Source organism: Acartia tonsa, chromosome 12 (assembly GCF_053477335.1).
Source record: "Acartia tonsa isolate MP-2025a chromosome 12, ASM5347733v1, whole genome shotgun sequence".
NCBI lineage: Eukaryota > Metazoa > Arthropoda > Copepoda > Calanoida > Acartiidae > Acartia > Acartia tonsa.
This window is the reverse complement of record NC_137271.1, coordinates 24,043,299-24,065,648: the sequence shown is the minus strand read 5'-3', so window position 1 is coordinate 24,065,648 and position 22,350 is coordinate 24,043,299. Positions and strand designations below refer to the sequence as shown.

General features: G+C 32.1%; 1 protein-coding gene across 1 annotated transcript in view; it reads left to right on the top strand.

The window, feature by feature from the left end:
* Nucleotides 1-22,350, top strand: part of LOC145334018 (uncharacterized) — an 87,816-nt gene that overhangs the window by 3,426 nt on the left and 62,040 nt on the right. Inside the window, exons 2-5 of the mRNA XM_080179296.1 lie at nucleotides 8,127-8,175; nucleotides 15,077-15,143; nucleotides 15,593-15,659; nucleotides 16,113-16,172. Coding sequence (XP_080035422.1) covers nucleotides 8,127-8,175; nucleotides 15,077-15,143; nucleotides 15,593-15,659; nucleotides 16,113-16,172 — 243 coding nt within the window. The remainder of the gene's footprint in view (nucleotides 1-8,126; nucleotides 8,176-15,076; nucleotides 15,144-15,592; nucleotides 15,660-16,112; nucleotides 16,173-22,350) is intronic.

Below are 22,350 nucleotides of genomic sequence, written 5' to 3'. Positions count from 1 at the left end.
AAGCCTGTAAAAAAAATACACACATTTTAAACATGTCATTGCTCAGCACCTAGAAGTGGTAGAAAAATGCTACACACACCATGCTACAGGCTTGCCAATATGAATTTTAGGTTAAAAATAGCTAAAATCTTTTTCTCGCATATTCTCCCAAGAAGGAACGCTTTTGATTTCGTTTTTTGCATTTTTCACTAGTCTATATATGTATATATCAGAATCTGTAATAATCTCAGAGAGCCTGTTTCAAAAAACTGCTTTTCCCTACCGGCGACCAGTGGCATGTTAGAATTGTCTTATCGATTTAAAACTTTGCAAGATGATTCCTGTAACAGTTAGGAACCATTTTTAAAAACAGTGCGAACTTTAAAATCGTTACCAGAAAGTCTGTACGCACATTTTTAACATGCAATTTTTTTTTGTATGATATAATTATCCTATTTATCTGAATTTTTTGAACAATGATTCCCAGGACAACACGACAGACAGACAGACAGACAAAGAGTGTTTTCTACATTTAGCATCGGTCTGGACATCAAATAATTGTTTGTATTTAAATCTGACATGTAAGAAATGTCCTATCGTTATCTAACAATTATTTGAAAGTGTAATAACTCTATGTTACAGCAGAAAATATGTACATATTTAATTCTAACCGTGTTGACATTTTAGAAATACTAGTATATTTGGAATGGTGATTTTTAGGATGATTAAGCATAAACTAAGCATCAAGTCCTAAAATGGAAGTTTTACGCAATTTTTGTAAGGATTTACATAACTTTGTAATAGTAAATTTTCGAACAACTGTTCAATCTACTGGGCTTAATTTTTATAAATGTGTTCATCCCTGTTAAAAGTGTGGTTGTGTGTTTGTGAGTTGCAACATGTATATTGAATCACGGAGGGAGGGGACATTGGGCTGTTTATTACACTAGTCCCAAAATTTTTCTTATAACTTTTCTTATTCGTTAGCTTAACAATGTTGGGGACTTAATTGGTTGTTTCATTAATGTGAGTGACCAATCGATTAAAATTTAATTGTATTCTACAGAAGGGGTAATTTTGTGTATATATCATAATTGGGGATGTACATTAACTTATCAGCCATTTGCTTATCCCTTTAGATCCATGGTATTGAATTAATTTGAATATTGACAACATCAAACAAACAAACAAAAACATAAAATAATCTCATCTCGTGCATTAATCCACAGAAAAATATAAAATAAACAAGGATGACAACATTCATAAAAGCAAAGCTTAATATATCACAGGGCCAGATAAACTTACAATGAAATATATAAAATTTATAAATTACATTTTATATTTAACAATATCTATGTAGAAGTTTAAAAGTTTTTATATAAATAAGGGCATGTTTTAGGCTATTTTATGCAGGAAAGAGGTCAATAAAACTTAAAATGCTAGATGGATGACTGTAATCATGAAAGTTTAGTCAATGATCTTGTCAGGGAAAAATACACTTTTAGAAATATTTATTCCTTCAAAATGCCTTGCCAAGCTAAGAAAACCCCCCTCCGTACTTGTTTTGATTTAAATTAAATGGGGGAAGGGGTTAGTTATTTGTTGTTGTTTGTAGTTACTTTTGGCTAGGTTATGTTAAATTGAGTAAGGGTAGTCCCTTAGGGTTATAGCACCTCAGTTATAGGCTACGTAGGGTTAAATCCCCCCACATGGTTATCTGTAAATAAAAGAAACTAACTTTCTCCATTGTTTTCAAACAAATGTAGACGGTTAGGGGTTCTGTGTACACTAGTCATTTAAGGGAAAATTTCTGAAATTAAATAGTACCATTTTTTGGCTTGCATAAGTGTATTCAATATTTGGTTTTTCTTTTATTTTGTTAGAATCAAGAATCACATTTGGCATTTAAATAATCATTTTTTATAAAGTTGAAACATTTGAAAGTTTTATTTCATGTTTTACTAGCGGCTACGCCCCCTATATGCCTCTGTTGGGATTTGAGATTGGAGGGGGAGGGGGAAGGGTGTTAAATTCAACCCTCCATTTTGTATTACTTCAGTTTTTTTTTTTTAAATTGGGGGCGGGGACTCATAGTTATATAACTCTCCATCTATTGTTTTACTTTAATGCTAAATGTTATGTCATCCTTGTTTTTTAAATAATCCTTTCTTGTAGATATTTCTAATACTATGTTAATGTTGGTTAATTACAAATATAATTGTAAAAACCAAACAGAAATAGACACTATACATCATCTATACACTAAAGAAAGAAGATAAAAAATCAGGTATAGTAAAAGTGTTGTTTAAGGTTCAAGTCATACGCAAAAAGATAGTTTATTACTTTAATACATACTATTGGCCTCTATTGCGATTTTTCTGAGAGGAAGATAATAATATCCACAAGTACAAATATTATGTTATCTTGAATAACATTCGAGAAATTGAAGTTTCTATTATACTCTTTCTAGCTTTGCTATTACAAAAAAACGAAAATCTTTCAAACATTTTATTTTGTTATTTTAATAAAATATGACGTCATACAACACAAATGACCAATGATAGGCCAGTATTTAATTTATCTTTGTTTAATTACAATGAAAACTGGCCTATCATTGGTCATTTATATTTTATGGAGTAATTGAAATATAATACTTTGTTTTTAAAATGTATTTTTAAATTAGGGCATGTATATTTTTTAAACAAGCATGTTTTTTGTACATTGACCTTTTTTTCTAATTTACCACGAATACAGGGATAGGATAATGGATGCTAAATTAATCCTATTATCCATATTTATTATGTGTGATTCATATTTAGTTAAATTATAAATATTTGACATCAGTAGATGATTTAGGATTTATGGATCTAGAGGGATAAAAATGGCGGATAAATTGATATACATCCTCAATGATGATACGCAAAATTACCCCTTCATTTAACTACAATTAGGGATTGAAAACGTTTGGACACTTAACTTTATGAACCAACCAATCAAATTCAATAAAAGTCCCAAAATTTTTAAGCCCAACGAATAAGAAAACGTTATAAAAAACGTTAGGGACTAGTGTAATAAACAGCCCAATGTCCCCAACCTCCATGAATTTATCTACCATTGTTCGAACCCGCCCTGATAATTTTTCCAATAGTTATAAATAGCTGCTACCACCTGAGCTCCAAGAACTAGGGTCCAGGATTCTGACAAACAATTCTTAATCAATGGTTGTGTCGACTATATCGCTCTTAATAAGTAGTCATAGACGACATATTTTCCTAAATAAGTTTCTTATTAATTACTAAATTATCTATAATACAAAGTAGAACGAAGTCTGTCCGTCTGTCTGTCTGTCTGTCCGTCCGTGCGTCCCTCGGTAAGATCTCGGTAACCACTGAACCGATCGGATTCTACTCTTCAGGGAATATACCTACTGGTCCTGTGGTGGTTTTAGGCTATTTTCTTGGGGGGTTGGACACCCCCAACCCCCCCAAAAAGAAAAAATCCCTCTCCTATATATTTTTTTTTGTAGAAGATTTCCTTAGTCCTTTTACGTATTTCGCCCAAAAATCACCTCTTGGGGCTTCGCCCCTAGAGGCTAGGGGCGAAGCCGCTAGTGTAATTTATAAAGTAGATATTAACGTGAGAATTTTTTTATGTTCCAATGTCCCCCTTCCTTCCTTCAGTGTATATATATTCCTTGATGTACTTTTGAATTGATCATTTTACAATACAAGAGATGATGGACGCAGATAAAGAAAGAGCAAGTTATTATTTAACAAGGATGACAACATCCATAAAAGCGAAGCACTGAAACGGTAGGACAAACGGACATTAACATTTGTATATTATCTAAACTGAATAATCAGAATTTAAAAGTATAAGAGCCGAAGCAAAATTGTAAGTAAATTTGTTGAAAAACTGCTTGAAGCAGGATAATATTTATGGACATACTTATATTTTTGGACTTGATTATAGAGTTGCTTCGCTTATAATATTGTTCTTTGTTGTCTCAGGAATCAATACACCAAAAATCAGATCAAACGGATAATTAGAACACTTGAAAATTTGTTGTTAAAAAAGTAGAAAAATCAACATGTTTAAAATGGACGTACGGACATTCTGGTAATGATTATAGAGTTGCTACGCTTTCTAAATCGTACCCAACTACTACAGGAATCATCATGCAAAGTTTGAAATCGATAGGACAATTCTAACATGCCTAAATTAACGAATAAAAGCTATCTATCTCGGACGGACGTACGGACGGACGGACGTACGGACGGACCGACCCTAATTATAGAAAAGCTTCGCTTTTAAAAATTGCGTCACACTACTAGTAATACATATGACTGCGAGATCCTGCAATTTTACAAGTTATAACTCTTGTCTCTTCAACTATAAAATTTAATGCAATTATCATAACAAAATACATTGCTGTAATCAGACCAGTAACAATTTTGAGTCTTTTTATTACTAAAATTGAATGTGGGGGTCTCCCCCCCCCCCTCCCCTCCCTTCACCTCATGTGCCCTTAGAGGTCTCTAGAGTGTAATCTAGTCGATATAAATTATAAAATATATCTTGACCAGGAAGGAAGAGAAAATTGGACTGTTTATTACACTAGTCTCCAAAGTTTTCTAATCACGATTCTACATATATTCGTGGGCTAAAGAGATTTGGTACTTTGATTGGTTTGTTCATTAATTAGCAATGTCCAAAATTAGTATTGGGAATGTACGTCAATGTATCGTCTATTGTTCTTATCCCTTAAGATCCCAGAGGTGGATTTTAAAAAAAATTTGCCCCACTAATCGCTTAGTTGGGCAAAATTGTTTTCGTGAAAAATCCACCAAAATCACATTAAAAATATACAAAAATTAAACAAAATCATAGAAGGGTTATTAACATAAGATATTATTTAATTTTTGTAGATTTTTTGTGTGATTTTGAGGATTTTTCACGAAAACAATTTTGCCCCACTAGAGCGATTAGTTAGGCAATTTTTTTTAAGAATCCACCACTGAATCATGACACAATATTATCAAAATTAGGTATTCAATCTACCATTACTGTATCCCTGTAACATTGTTCTAAAAGGAATTTTCCTAAGCATAGCATGAAAAGAAAACCTTTAAATTTTTTCCAATATTTATATGCATGCTTTCTAAGGCCACTTATAACTGTTTGTAATATTTATATTATGTACTATAGATTATAAAGATATTTATCCTATTACATAAAAGTAGAAAGGTTTTTGTTGCCTGAAGCTTAAGATATTAATAACTAATGAACTGATTGGGGTCTCCTTTTTAGGTAAGCTTCTAATAGGTCCTAAAAGGCTGTAGGCTATTTTACTATTAGATTCAGCCCAGAGTTGGTTTTATGCTATTTACTAAAATTTTTATTTAATTGCTTACCTTTTTGAATACAGAACCCCTGGATGAAACTGGTGCAGCCACTATTATTTTATTTAGTTTCTAAAAAATGTCCGTTAATTGTACAATTGGTTTCTATATTTTGATGGTACCTTTTTCTATAGATAAATTCCAATTTGTACAAATATTAAAATAAGTTTTAAAGGTCAAAGTTAAAATATAACAATAATACTTAATAACCATTTGTATCCAAATTTTAATATGTTATTACAAATTATTATTTGTACTTTTACGTGTATTTTTATTTATTTATATTTAATTTTACATCTTATAATAATAAGTATAAAAGTTTTTTTTGTCTTACTAACCACTGAGCTGATTCAGTTCTCCATTTAAAGAACATAGGTCCCAGTATGGTTTTAGGCTATATTTCTTCTGTACACGTTTGATTAAAGATCTCCTAGATGCTAGGGACGCTATTGTGCTGAATCAGAGAGAGAAAGAGAGAGAGAGATAGAAAGAGAGAGAGAGAGAGAGAGAGAGAGAGAGAGAGAGAGAGAGAGAGCGAGATAGAGAGAGAGAGAGAGAGAGCGAGCGAGAGAGAGAGAGAGAGAGAGACACAGAGAGAGAGAGAGAGAGAGAGAGACAGAGAGAGAGAGAGACAGAGAGAGAGAGAGAGAGAGAGAGAGAGAGAGAGAGAGAGAGAGAGAGAGAGAGAAAGAAAAGGATAAACTAGAAATTGTTGTACAGTAGTCTTCAGGGAGGAAATTGCGCTGTTTATTACACTAGTCCCCAAAGTCTTATAACAACGTTGAGTGTCCAAACATTTTAACCACTAAATGTAATCTACAGAAGCCATAATTTTGTGTATCATTATTTGGAATGTACATCAATTAAGCCACAGACTTATCCCTGGTAGTTTCGCTACTGTAATAATTTGAATCTTGATGTAAAGTTATTGTGCAACATTTTAAAAACACATTTGCAATTAATATCCGCCTACAACAGACAACCAATATCCTACACGAAAATGTAAAAGAACAAGGATGACAACATTAATTAGAGCGAAGCTATACTATCCAGGAAATAGTAGTAGACTATTGTCGGTTCGTACATCCGTCTGTCCATCCTTCTGTTTTTTAAGATCTTGGTAACCACTAAACCGATTAGATTTTATTCTTCAGGGAATGTACCAACTGGTCATGTGGTAGTTTTAGGCTACTTTCTTCGGGGATGGGACACCGCGAAACAACCCCCCCCCCCCCCCCAAAAAAAAATACCACGCAATTATTTTATTTGTTTATACCACAAAGTGGCGCAGTTTTAAGTAGGGGGAAAAACCTATTTTTTTATGTAGGTACCTCATTATTAAAATTACCACTTGGGGGGGGGGGGGGGAGAAGCCCCTAGAGGCTAGGGGCGAAGTCGCTAGTACTGAACATATAAGTAGGTATCATTTGATTTATAGCAAAGATGCCAACACACAAAGGCATCAAAATTTGATAATAAAACTGTAACTATATAGAAATTTTTTTTTGATATGTAAGGAATATTTATGCAAATTTGATAAAGCAATTCTATTTTACTTAAACTTTAATACTATACGATAAATATATAATTTATACTAAAAGATCTTCTGCATATGCAACTTTTTTGGAATACTAATTTATATAAATGTATAAAAAATTTCTTGGAATTTGAAGTCAGCTTTTCTCTAACTGAGTTTTCCCTAAATATTACATCATTTTTGACAGTAGATTTTTCAACCTTGTAAAGTATCATAATATTTATTAACAACTTACCTTTTTAAAATGAGCTGTTTATCGCTAGGCGATCCACTAGTTATATTTTTTGGATTGTTGGCTATTTCTCTTGGGAGGGTTGTTGTAACCTCTTCAAAATTAGTTATAAACCTCCCTAGGACCTATGAGAAGCTAAAGCTGTAAAGGAGAACCATATCGGTTTAGTGATTAGCGAGATACTTCGTTGCAAACACACACACACAGATCCTTTTATATTAGGTTCTTAGGTTTATTAATATGTTCAGAAAAGACTTACCTAGCTTGAAGTAAGATTATTTTGTGTCCATTTTGTACAATTTACATTTGTTTTTCTTTAGGACTGCGTGTATATTTAAAAAGGTTTAAATGTTAAAATGTTTAAAACGAATATTTCACACCTTTACATGTAGTATTTTAATGGTTAATATTTGTGTACTTTTCAAACTTGTGTACATTCAAGGCCTATTAAATCTCTGTAATCCTTTAACTTGCTATTTCCCTTAAAGTGGTTAGTTGAGCACAGAAAATCTCATCTCTTTCTCATTTCAAAAACATTTTAATATAGGGGGGGGGGGGGGGGTATTTTCCTTTAAGGTAGGTAAAGTTATATTAGGTACAGGTACTAGTAAATACTATCTCACCCCCCCCCTTTCAAATTATTTCGAATAGGAGGTTGTCAGGGAGAAAGGGAGTTCTCTATGCTCTCTGGGCACTTTAAGGGAAAGCAAAAATTTAATAGTTATTTCTCGCATCGTATTATAAACAGCTTTCCGCGGATATAGAATGTATATAAGATTAAAACCATTTTTTTAGCCCAAGGTGCCGAAGGCACGGGTTAAAAAAACTGGTTTTAATCTTATGATTGTACATTTTTATATTTGTAGAAAACTGGATATAATACGATGCTCGACTTAGTTTTTTCGTAAGGATGAGAACCGGTTATTATCCACCGGATTCGAATGAATACGAGAAAATCATTTATTTTTATTTTCAGGATGGACGCAAATGCCCAGCTTGGTTTAACCATGCTCAACCTATTCAAGGAATTATATAAATCATTAATATAAGCTGTCTATAGCAGAATTCGTTAATTTCAGAGGCTTGTAGATGCGTTGAAGGTGGGTGTTGTATATAATACATGCCCCATAAGCTTACACCCACCTACACCACCATCTTTTTTGGTTCAATAGGGTGTCAAAAGTTTCAGATGCGCTTCCTGCACACCCCTGGTAATATTCTCTGCACGCCACCAGAAACTGATAAATAATTGAACTAAGACAAATCTCTGTATTGTAAATTGAGCATAAATAGAAATTTCTCTAATTTTCATGAAAATTATTCAAATGAAAAGTCTTTGGGATAATTCACCGTTTTCTGGAAGCTCGAAATGGTGTGAATATCCTATTCCCATATTTTACACTAGCAGATACGCCCCTAGAGGCCTCTAGGGGAACTAGAAGTGGGGGTTGGCAGAAAATCTTTCCCGTTTATAATTTTGATTTTAGAAAGAAAAAAATTTAAAATATCTGGGGGCGATATATGATTGTAAATCTTATAAAGTTCTAAATATTCTCTAAGAGTAAATGTACTTTAAAGAACAAATTAGTCGAGTTAAAACATACATTGCCTTCAAGCATACATAATACATATTTATAGCATATTTTTTTTCATTACGATGAAAGCTGCTGTTTTTCTACTTTTACTAATTGCATTATTGAAGAAAAAAACACAATAAAAAACAAGGATTACAACATCCACAAAAGCGAAGTTTAACAAAAAAGATATACAATACAAAATTTATGTTTTTTCTAGAAAAATAGGATAAATTGACATTGTGTAAACGGAGGAAGGAGATTAAAGAGTTGCAAGAATTCCGTATTACTACAGGAATCTTTATTCAGGGTTTATCAATGATATGACGATTCCAATATGCTCTTACTAATAGGTACAGACAGACAGACAACCATTAAATGTAGGTTAGATTTGTTATTGAAAATCCAATAATAAAAAAGTACTAAGAAATGTCACTATGAAGTAAGGTTTAAATTTTCCAATACACTTTATTGGAAGTTTGTTTTTACAAGTCTTTGGGGGGTAGAATCATTTTAGACGGCACTAGATAGCCGATCATTGTCTCCTCAATCCTTCATCCTTTTTTTTTTAAATCTACTCAAGAGCTCTAATGTAGGAGTACATCCATACAAAGGCTATAATTTAATTTTTAAAATTATACTTATTATTTCTTAATTTTTGTTATAATGTAGTTATGAAAAAAAAACAGAAAAATTACGTGCTTCTATCTGTTATGAACATTTTGATTAAGTTACATATAGTCAACATTAACCATTTTATTGTATTGTTGACGTCTATTTAAACCTATGTACTATGTATGCCGTCATAGGTCTAGTAATTAAAACCTAACCTAACCTAAACTTAATAAAACCCATTAATGGTTGGTTATAGCACTGTCCAAAGCAATTCTGTCCATTTCTAGACTAGTTTTTACTTTGTAATAACAAAACTGTTGAAGGCTATTTCGAACTTGTATTGAAATGTAATATTATTGTACAAAAATCCAAGAACCCAGGAATAAGGTATAACCTAAAATAATATTTGGGGGGCAAATGGAGAGGTCGTCAATTTTACGATGTGTTTCCCACCCAACGACAGCTGAAAACACGTATAGGTTTCGTGATTTTCTTCCGAATTAATTTCGTTATTGGTATGAGCTGCCAAGAACCAGCCATTGTTGAGGCCAATTGTACGCCAATTGTCTGACTGTATCGCCATAAATTCTTTACTATTACTAAAACCTAGAAAATCTTTCGTTTAATACCTATATTTGTGACATCTTTTAATGCACAGAAAATACTAATTTTCTACAATTACAAAACACCCCCCCCCCCTCCCTCTCTCTCTCGGGTGGGTTCGAATAAGCGACATATGGGTAAGATTTCCCACATTCTATGGTTCAGCTATGAAAGAAACTGAAATTTATAATTAACCCATTAGTGCCGAGCGCCACTTTTATGGGCCGATCGAGCTGTAAGTTTCAGGGAAGCTTTATAATGGTCAAAACGGAATTCGTATTTTTTTGTTTTGCTCTAGTGGCGTGCACAGGAAAGTTGCAAAAAAACCCGGTTCGGCTTGGCCATAAATACCAACCAGGCATTAACACCCGTTTTTGGTGCTTTCCCCCAGTTTTAAAACCCGGTTGACCTGTATAAACCCGGTTATTTTGACCAAAAATCGAAAAATGTAATTTTTGAACGCCAAAAGTGAGATGAACACTTTTTAGAACTTTGATACGATCCGTAATTGAAAACTACACAACCTCATGTAATCTAAAGAGCTACAAGTATAATACGATGCGATTTATTTCAAATTTAGTGTTTCGGCTATAGGTGCCGCCGTTTTCGGGTAAAAAAACCCGTTGCTCGAAGTTTTAAAAGACACACACTACAAAAAAAGAACATATAAAATTTGGGTGTTACATATCAGAAAACGATCATAAAACTATTGGGTGACACCTATAGAGATTACTAGGGTTATTATGGTGGCTCAAACCCTTACTAATGACGTTAATTGTTATTTTTATTGGTTGAAAAGTTAAAACCGGGTAATAAAAACCGAAACCGAGCCGGGTTTTAAAATTTTCGGGTATGTATGGCCAAGCCGAACCGGGTCATAATAGGGCGTAAAAAAACGATAAAAAAATCATATAAAAAATAATAATTTGAATAAAACGAATTCACATATAGATGTACTTGTCAATAAACATTAGATTTCACGAAAAAAATCAGCGACTTTACTATAAAAACAAAAAAGTTAGATGGGGTATTTTGAATTGTCATGATTTTCAAACTTTGTTGATCTATACCAGCAAACGGAAGTAAGCTAAACTGCCTGCTCCAGGGGGAAATGAAAGCCAGGGTAGTAGAGGGGGGATTCATACTGAGAATGATGCAATTATGAAGCCGGAAACCGGTTTTTTTTCCATTTTCTGGCACCGGGTTTTAAAACCCGGTTCGGCACTAATGGGTTAATAGAAACTATGACATACCACAATAAATTTTAATAAAATGCTTAGTAATACAATAGTAAACATATTAAATCATGATAGGCTGGTTAAAACTAGCAGTCATCAAACTTTTCAACCAATAATTTTAATTATTAGTTGGTGTAATTTGTTTATCATCATTAGGGATGTACATCAATGTACATTCACTGTCTTATCACTTAAAATTCCTGTTTATTAAAATAGTAAAGTTTATGAAAACAATGTACCTATGCTATTGTCTGTACCATGTGACTGTTATTCCATGAAATATTTTCCAAATACAATTTGACATTTACAAACAAAAAAATAACAGACTTTATAGTATGAATCATCAAGTTTTTTGAAGCATAGCACCTCTATAGTAATAAGAGTTATTCGAACGTTTTTTTGGTAATAAAGAGATAACTTTCAACATAATATATATGTTTACAAATAATGAAATAAACAATATTATGAAATAGCAGCTACACCCCTAGCATCAAAGGCTAATTATAGCTGAAAACCATCCCCAAAAACTTAAGCATAAAATAGAATGGCCTAAAACCATTACAGGAGCAATATGAAGCTATGATAAGAAAACTTCAGAAGTTATTGAGATCTTAAAGTTCAGATAAAATCATTACTACTTTAAATAATTAGAATTAGCTTTGTATAATATAATTATCAGTAATTGAAAATATATATAGTTTTTAAAATGTTGCAATTAAATAATATGATTGTTTGTCTGAGAAAAACTCATTCTCACATAAACGACCCCTTAAATAGTGGATGTAAATATTCTTTTTTTCTCCCCGAGGTAGTCATTTATTTCCCTGAGGTAGTCATTTTTTCCCTGAGGTATCATTTTATCCCCTGGTATTATTTTTATCCCCGAGGTAGTCATTTTTTTCCCCCGAGCATGGCAACCGGTAAACAGAATCTCAGTTCTGCACCACAAGCCTTGCACGACTGAAGTTCCCATGTCTATACAGTCATATTTATATGAAAATCTGATAAATTATTTTAGAAGATTTTTGATTTTTTTTAAAGATTTTAGAATTTCTTTTAATTACTAAAAGAAAGCATAATTACCTCGGGGAAAAAAATGACTATTTCGGAGAAATAAATGAAAATTAACAACCAAAATTAAACCCCATTTTAGCACAAAAATAAGTTTTTGATTAAATGAGAATGATATTCCTATCCAGTTTTTTGAATATTTTTTGCCCTTGTGAATAAATGATGGAGCATTTACAGTGATGCCTCATGTCGTGCAAAATCCAAAAAGATTGAAGAACCATTGTTCATGGCCTGCTATCATAGAAGAAATAATTGGTTTCAGTAATTTTTTGTTAAAGATTAGCGGCCAATACATAAGAAAATTATTTAAAAATTAGTTTTTAATATTTAAACCATAAAAAAGCAATCTACGATGATTTCATTTTTTTGTGTAGGAAAGCAATTAGGCAAATTGGATAATGATTTCAAAATTTCTAAATAAGGTCAATTATACTAAATTGAATTAACAAATTGTTATAATTTAAAAATCAATTTTCGCTAAAGATATCAAACAATTATGATGTGATTAAAGTACTCAAAGCCTTTGAGCCAACAAATAAGAGAATGTGGATATAAAACGTTGGGTACTAGTTTAACTTACAGTCCAACATCCCCTTCCTCCCTGAAATTTCCAAGCCCTGTCTAAATGTTTATTTATGTGAAACCTTGACCAACTCTATTCCAATAGATATATAATTACCTGGATGTTGCGCCAGATTTTCATGCATCTTAATAAAGTGATATTTTCAGCTGGCTTTATACCACATCACCTCCCCTACTAATGGATGAAAGAACTGACTAAGAATAAGGTCCATATTAGCATCCTAAATTGACGACAAATTTTCCCCTGTCAATATATCCACATGTTCTATATCCATTTATATTCCAAACTTTGTAAATATTCAGGAATGCAAGGAAAGGACAATGGATTTAAAATTAATCCTTCACCAATTCTTTCTCTCAGGGAGGAAAGGATATGACAATGAGTGATAATTTAATATTAAACTTAATCTTTTTCAAAGGGAGGAGAGATTAATGGATTTTAAATTGTTTACAATTTTTTCCTCAGGGGGAAGAGAACAAAAAGTAATAATTGTTGAAATAATTTACAATTATTACTCTACAAAGATAGGAGATTATCATTCAATGTCATTTCCCTTTATCCTTAGACAATTCTTTTGTAGCTTGAATAGAATGGTAGGGGGAGTTTAATTTATTTGTAAGTATACTTTTTTCCTCTCTTGTAAAATTGCAGTTTTTATATCTCAAGGAAAACTTTTTATTTGCTATTTTTGTAATTTATATCTAACTATTTGCCTTCTTGAAGTTAAGTTTTCATATAAACTGAAAAGTAGAGGACATTGTATTGTAACTTATACTATTACCCAAAGTTTTTTAACATTTTATCTAATTCATTGGCTTCAAAAATTGGGATTAACTGGATCAGTCGCTAGTTTTAAATTTATCAATATCTAGGGATCTAAATGGATAAGAAAATGAACAATAAATTGCTGTTCATCCCGAATAATAATATAAAAAAATTACTCCTTCTGTAGATGATAATTAGTTATTGAAACGTTTGGACACTAAATAAACCAACCAATCAGCATCCATTAAAAGTCCGCAAAGTCGTGTTGCTAATAAAAAGAAAATGCTATTATAAAACTTTGGGGACTAGTGTAATAAACATCCCATTGTCCCCTCCCTCACTGCCAATATATAATGTACAATATACTAAGTATCTAAGATATATATGTATTATAAGTATATTCTAAATATAGAATATAAATCTGACATGAAATAAGTAAATTTTTGATGGATTTTGGTTAACTTCAATAACTAATACATAGTTTTATTCTTAAAACTTAAATAACTTTTTAAAATCGAAGCTTTTCTATAAATAGTTTCAGTCCATTCATAAAGACATGTTAAAATTGTCCTACTAATTTCAAAGTTAGCATGATGATTCCTGTAGTAGTTAGTTTCAATTTAGAAAGCTTATCTACTCTATAATTGATACCAGAATGTCCTTACGTTCATTTATTCTCATTAAAGTTAAGCTATTGTTTATTTTAAATATAGTGTTTGTAATAATAGTTTTTGTTAGGGAGGGATGGGACTTCGGACTATAGTTAAATTGGTACCCAAAGTCTTATAAAGATGTTGTCTTATTAAACTTTTACGGAATTTTTATTAATTGGCTATAATCAAGTAGTGTTAAAACTTTTCTAATATTAATTATAATCTAATAGTTTTGTAAAAATCATTATCAATAAGTCCAATAGTTGTTTCGATATATTGGTTGATATTCCTTTTCCCCTATACCTAATTTAATGTGCAGCTTTGGATGATGTTATTCTTGTTTGTTAAGCCTGAATAACTTTTTTATTTTTAATGTAATTAATGTCATTTGGTATGTACTATGAAAAGTTGTATTTTTAATATCGGAGAGTCATTTACTTTCTCTCTCTCTCTCTCTCTCTCTCTCTCTCTCTCTCTCTCTCTCTCTCTCTCTCTCTCTCTCTATTTTAAAGGGAGGGAAGAAACATTGGACTGTAAAATATGCTGGTAGAGTTTGTTATCCTTACTATTAAATGCAGGATATTGTTTAAGGACATACTTACATTTTTAGTACTTGTTTAATGATTGCAGAGGTACTTTTTGCTAAAACATTATACTTTGTTGTCCTAAGAATTAGTATTCCAAAAATAAAATAGATATATTTTTGCATCAAACTTCTCCTATTCTATAATGTTGACATTTTCCCATTCCATACGAAAAAAAAATCTTCTAAGTTTTAGAAAAAAATCTATGAATTAATATTAGTATGATTTATATTACTGTAGAAGAATAAAGCTAAAAGTGTTGAAAATAGTATAGCCGTTGTAGGAGTTAAAAAGGCACTTTTACTAGGTAAGTTTCTTTCTTTATTAGCAAAGATACTCTACAATTCACGTGTCCGGACGTATTGCAGCTTTTTTTGCAAGCTTTGGTATCGCTTTGTTAGTCTAAAGCAAAATGAGAAACGATAATACTATCAAGGAAATCAGGGATCCAAAGGGATAAGACAATGACCAATAAATTCATGTACATTGCCAATGGAGATATATAAAATTACTCCTTTTTTTAACGTTTGGACACTAAACTTGATAAACCAACCAATCAAAATTCAATAAAAGTCCCCAAAGTTGTTAAGTAAAGTAATAAGAAGGCGTTATTATAAAACTTTGGGGACTAATATAATAAACAGCATAATGTTTCCTCTCTCCCTGCAAGGAAATAATTTGATTTTTTGTAGTTTTCAAGATAAACGTTCAAAGAGTTGGCTGTTTATTAATAATATTTTTAAAAATTATATTTAGGATTTTTATCTCGTGATATTGGTGAAAATGGAGAAACAGACGACGACATTGATTCTTTAGTTTCCAGGTATCTATATATGTATCTACCTATCAATTACCCCATAGGGGCGAGGCTGTGTCCATGACACTCTAACGTCAGGTCCAACAACCAAGGATAACTAAAGGAAGTCATATCTTTCTTTAATGTCCTAACACCTGGGGTATTAGGTTAAGTAACACCCATCAGCTAACCAAATATTTGATTGCACGACCTTTAGCTGGTAGTCCAAACTGTGCATGGTAATATATTGCGCCTGTCTTGAGGTCAAGGCATTCCCATACTATCTATTAATGTCGCGCACCTGACTTAGCAGCAGTAGGAACCATTTTTAACGTCTTTAATGTATGATGTGGTATTAATCGAGCTTTGAATCTATCACCGCCCCCCCCCCCTCCCCCGACGATGAGCGGATGCATTACGTTTTTAGCCACGGTCCCCGGTATCTATCTATATACATATTTATCTATCTATCTATTACAGTGTGGCTGACCTGACAGGAGTAGGAGTTGGAACCCCTTCCTCTACAAGTAATAATAACAGGTAATGTCAATAAATCACATGGCATCACGTGCTATTAGGGTTTTAATAGGAGAATGGTGGATAATTAGTGTTCTCTTTATTCAATTGTGTAAATATTGCCTTTAACAGTTAGTATAAATTGGAAGGAAAAAGAGTTTTTTAGATTAATTAAAAGTTGCTTTCAGAACAAATTATTTACTAAGTATATTTGCGATTACTTTTATTTAATGAAATCTTCCAATATTTAACATTTACAAAAGGGCCTGCTTTATTACATCAAGATCCATGACAGATCTATATAGGAAATAAATGTCTATAAACGAGCTCGAATCTTCCAAACATATGTCGTTCAAAACTCATAGTGCTTCAATGATCACTATTAAACTCTCATTGCCCAGAACGATAATACCCATTATTATACTTTTTGCATCATAAATGCATTTTTTATATTCATGTTGCTATTTAAATAACATTGAAGTATTTGATTTGTATTCATAAAACAGAAAACTTAAGTTAATAATATAGTAAACATAGGAAAACTTAGTTTTATAATGAATTGATTCGTGCGACACTCCCCGTAATGCGGTCAGATATTAAACTAATCATTTTAACCCTTTCAGGACAAAAATTTTAAATGAAAAAATATTAGAATTTTAATCTTTAAAAAAATATTTAAAAATGAAGCAAAACGTTAAATCGTGTATTGTTACATAGGGTGTAAATATAAAACAAATTACTGAATAAATAAGTTAACAGATATTCAAAGATGTTAAAGTTGTAACTTATTATTTTGTTGAGTATGAAGAGAGGGAGAGTGAGAGTGAGAAGCAAGAGAAAGAGAGAGAGAGCGAAAGAGAGAGATTGGGGGAAGGAGAGAAAGAGAACGGAAGGAGAAAGAGAGACAGAGCGAGAGAGACATAGAGAGAGAGAGGGGGGGAGAGAAAGAGAACGGGGGGAGAGAGAGAGAGACAGAGTGAGAGAGACCTTGAGAGAGAGAGAGAATGAGAGAGAGAGAGAGAGAGAGAGAGAGAGAGAGAGAGAGAGAGAGAGAACGGGGAGAGGTTGAAAGAAAGAAGTAGAGAGAGACAGAGAGAGGAGGGGAGGTTATATCGCTCGATCATTTATTTCCTTGAGATTTAAATATTCATTTATGCTAAATTTTGTTTGATTAAATTTAATAACTCATTTAATTGAAGAAAAAGAGAATAAAATTTGTAAGGCAATGAGTGAGAGTAATTATTAATTATTAATTAAAAAGAGTAATTATCTCTGATAATTAATAAGATTAACAAGAATGACAAAATCCTTAGAAGAGAAACTCGATCAATTCTATATAAGAAATTTAGAGTAACTGCACTTAAGATGAAATATCTAGATTTACCAAAAATAGTAATTATATCATTTAATAGCTTAAATACAAGATATTTTATTTGGACATACTAACGTCATGGTGATAGGGCAACTATGTAAAGCAATGGTAAAAAAAAAAAAATTTTACTTTGACTTCATTGCAGGACATAACAGTTTCAAGAATTTTATTGTCGAGTTTGAATTCAATAGGACAATTATAATATGCCTAAATTAACAATCAGAACTATCTGTTAGAGACGTACGGATGGACAGACAAACCCCCACTGTAAAAAAGTTTTGCTTTTAACAAGAAATAGATCATTAACAACATTATACAACCCTTTTACCCCATTTCCTTCCCTCTTACTGGATGAATGAACTGACCAATAAATGAGGCCCATACTGGAAAGCTATGTTGGGAGTATTTACACAACTTTTCAGCCATTGAATAGCAAATGAGAAAATCACATTTTCCTCTAATCATAGCCAACAGACGAACAGAAGGACATTTTGAATTAAAGATAATCTTCGCTACTAAATGAAAATGAATTTTGCAAATGTGTCATTATAATCTTGATTAAAAATTTAAACCATCTAATTTTGATAGCAGCTGAGAAAACAAATATTTTAGCTATTAAAATATGAAATCTCGATCCAAGAGACTAATGGACCATGTGAATTATAGAGTAAGAAGGATAGTTTCAATTCCAGAATTTCTTTTGCTCAGGGAAGAAGGGAACATTTGACTGAAATTACACTGTAAACCAAAGTTTAGTAACCAATTTGACTAAAAAACTTGATCTGTGTTTCGTCACTTCTAAACAAGAAGTGTCCAAACTTTTCAATCAACAGAAGGCTTACCTTTATTTATCATCATGGGGGATGTAAAATAAATATAGTACATTATCTCCTAAGATCCATGAGTTTAAAAATCATCAACAAGGATGATAATATATCCACATGTAGCAACGTTCCTATAAATTGTAAAAGTAAAAACACAAAAGCAAAAACAAGGAAAGGGGGCATAACTGACAGAATGACGAACAATGATCAGTGCAGTGGTCATACAAATCTTCAAACAAAATATTAGCAGTCTTTGACATCAGAAAAAGAAGTTGTGTTTATGCAGTACTGATTGATCGACGGTTATGCGGGCAGAAGTGCATTGGTCTCAAAAAAATTCAATCTTCTATGTTAAAGAGCAGAGGGGAAAATAAACATTTTCCCTACAGTAATTTTAATAATTTCAAAGCACTATAGACAGAATAACGAAGAAGGTGAGAAATAAAACTTTTAACAAATAAATAAGGATGACAACATCCATAACTATAGAAGCTCTTGAATTAAAAAAATAGAAGGAAAAGCAAATGAAAGCAAAAATGGTGCACAACAGACAGACATAGTAAGTAATGATGCTTAGTGGTATTTGAATATTTACACAACATTTAAAAAGATTATCATTGATAAAAGCTAAAAAAAAATATTTTAGAGCATTAACGATAAATCGCCGGACAATGTTATTCATAGAGTAGAGGTGCATGGGTCAGCAAACATAAAAAAGCCTTCTGTCTTATCCCTGAAAGATCAGGCCCTAAACGAATTCTTAATTACTGGATTTTATACTCTTATAATTGCATCACCATTATACCCTTTCCCTACAGATATTTAATGTTCTCAATAGCATTACAGACCAGCGAACAACGTGAGCTGTAGGCTAGTATATATATATATACTAGCCAAGAGCGCGCTATGAGCGCGCTATTGGCTGCGCATTTCTTAACTATCTTCTGATATATTATTTGTAGGATCAATATATTATTTTGTATTTCAATTATTATATATTACAAATATTAATTAAAATTAATACATCCTTGAATACAATGTTATTTACATAATCATCAATTAATGCAATTTTCAAATGTTCTGGTAATCTTACTCTTGAAATTTTTCAAGAAAAATCGTGGTGCAGGCACCACCTAAAAAATTCAATTCTTTTATTGTCTTATCCCCATCTAATAGCTCTAATATCCCTGACTATTAACCCTTTACTTTCATTGTCTTATACCTGACTATTAACTCTTTTCTTCCAATGTCTTATCACTGCCTTTTAACTCTTTTCTTTCATTGTCTTATCCCTGAATATTAAACTTTTTCTTCCATTGTCTTATCTCTGACTAAGAAAGTAAGAAAAAAATCAAAGTACAAATATTCATATTACAAAGATTTAATGTCCCTCTCTATCATCCCTTTTCTTCCGTCTCTTTATTAGTTTCATTATTTTATTTAAAAACATATTTATAATTTTGCCTCTCTTTTTAAAAAATATTAGGTATGGGATCCTACTATATTTTTTAAATTTTTTTTTTTAGAAAAAGGAAACATGTTATAAAACTCAAAATGTTGTGTTGCGATAATCACGCAACTCCCAAAATGTTAAATGTAAAATCACGCAACCCCCCTGATTTTATTTACCCTTCAAGGAAGATTTCTATATTTTTTTTAGTGTACGAAGCATTCAAAATTAATTAGTGGGATTTTAAGTTTATATTATAATGTCTCATCCCTCCCTGATAAAACTTTTCTTTTCAAAACACAAATCTATAACAATTTCAGTATTCTAAAAGATTCCTTCTTCTATTGCATTGGCTGAGTGATTTTGAGGGCTAAGGCGTCTGCTTATATAACTATTAGAGGCCGCGTTCTAAAATTATCACGCGATTGGCTAGATTTATTCAATGTTTTATTTACTTTCTTTTGGTTTTACAATATATAAGATACGCTCTATATTACTATAAAATCTTTTCTTAAATTGTATTTTGTATTAAAATTCCAGTATATTATTACGTAGATAATATTTGACCTTCTCTTTTAGTTTCCGATTTAGCAAAGATGACTATCCTCCTCCCCCTACCTTTTCCCTTCCAATTACGATTTCAAAGGTCATCCCCCCCAGTGGCGTGCGAACCGAAGGGGGCGTTTGGGGCAATCGCCCCCCCCTAGCGACCAAAACGCCCCCCCCTGCCCCCCCCTAGCCATCGCCCCCCCTGCCCCCCCCTAAATGTCGAAAAATGCCCCATTTTGCCCCCCCCTGGTCAACAAAAATGCCCCTTTTTGCCCCCTACCCTACAAAAAGCAAAACTATCCTAGTTTCCAAAAAAAAAGATCAAGAAATACCCCAAAAAAAAAATTTTGGCGCTTCGCGCCAATCAGAAAGTTACTATTCATTTAACCTTACCAAATTTTCTAATTAGTGTAGAAATTAGGTTATAATCTTTTTCACTGAACATATCAAGCCAGGTAATAGGAAGTATTTTATTTTGTATAATATAAACTTTTTACCAAAGAAATTTTGTAAATCCCCAATGATGATACACAAAATTACCCCTTATATAGATTACAATTAGTGGATGAAATGTATGGAAACTCGACTTAATTAACCAACCAATCAAAATTCCATAAAAAAACATGTTTTTTTGTAAGGGTATGTACACAAGTCCCCAAAGTTGTTGAGCCAACGAATAAGAAAATTTTATATGAAATATTGGGGACTAGTGTAATAAATAGCCCAAAAACCCCTCCCTCCCTGCATATTTGAAGAAAAAAATTTTCGCTTTGCGCCCTTCCAAATGGTTTCTGCTTTTTATCATATTGTATATTTTGTTTTTATTTCTATAAAAACATGTGTAAACAACAAATATTTAATCAAAAAGTTATTTTATATATAAAAGAAATAGCATTGATATTTATCTAAGCCTTTTTCTCAACACTGTATGTCTGTCTGTATAACTATATATATGATGTCATATTATTTTCAGGATAAGTTTATCATTTTTTTGTGTACATACCTTTACAAAAAACATGTTTTTTTTATGTAAATTTTGAATTTTCATTAAAAACCCTTAAAACTAACTACACTCTATATTCCTAACTTGATAAAATACGCCACTCTTGTTGTCTTTAATTGATTTTAGTTCAAAGGGGGAGTAAATATTTTAGGTGCGCTTCACACACCGCCCTTATAAATCCTTGGAAACACCACTTAGTGAAAAATTAACAGAGTTTTAAAGTGCCATTTAAAGAGGGTAGGATATGTTGATATAACTTTTTAGCTTCTCTATAATCCACTATGGCTGTCAGTACGTAATGCTAAAGGGGAAATGTGATTTTTTCAACTGCAATTAAAGATAGAAGGCTAAAACTTAATGTTAACATTCTCATCATTATGGAGTATAGTTAACTATTAAAAATTCATGGAGGTCGGATGTTTTTTTTGTGCTTTGATACTTAAAGATATTGTCATCCTTGTTGTCATACAATAAAGAAATATTTAAAATCAGTTTTACATAATAGGTTAATTTTTGGTAAATTATTTCCAAAATGAGTGTTTTTATCTCCACCCCCCAAAAAATTTTTTTTAATGGGGTTTTTCATCCTTTCTGCTGAGATTTTATAACATCCCCTTCTACCCATAAAAAATGTATTGTGGTGGGGGGGGGGGGGAAAGGTTAAATTATCTTCTGTATTTTTTTTTGAAGATGCTTTCTAGCTCCCTTCCCCTCGGTCATTGCATTGTGGGGAGAAGGGATGGGGGAGAAGAGATGGGGGGGGGAAGAGATGGGGGATATAAATGGGAAATAGGGATGGGGAAGAAGGGATAAGGACTAGAAGGCCCATAATTAAATAATCCCACCCCTTAAAACGCCCTTATTTAAAATTAGTATATATAATCAAAATGCCCCCCCCTAAAGCAAAGTGCCCCCCCGGGGCACTTTGATTTAGGGGGGGGGCAAAATTTTACAAAATCTTCAAAATGCCCCCCCCCTAGACAAAGTGCTTCGCACGCCACTGA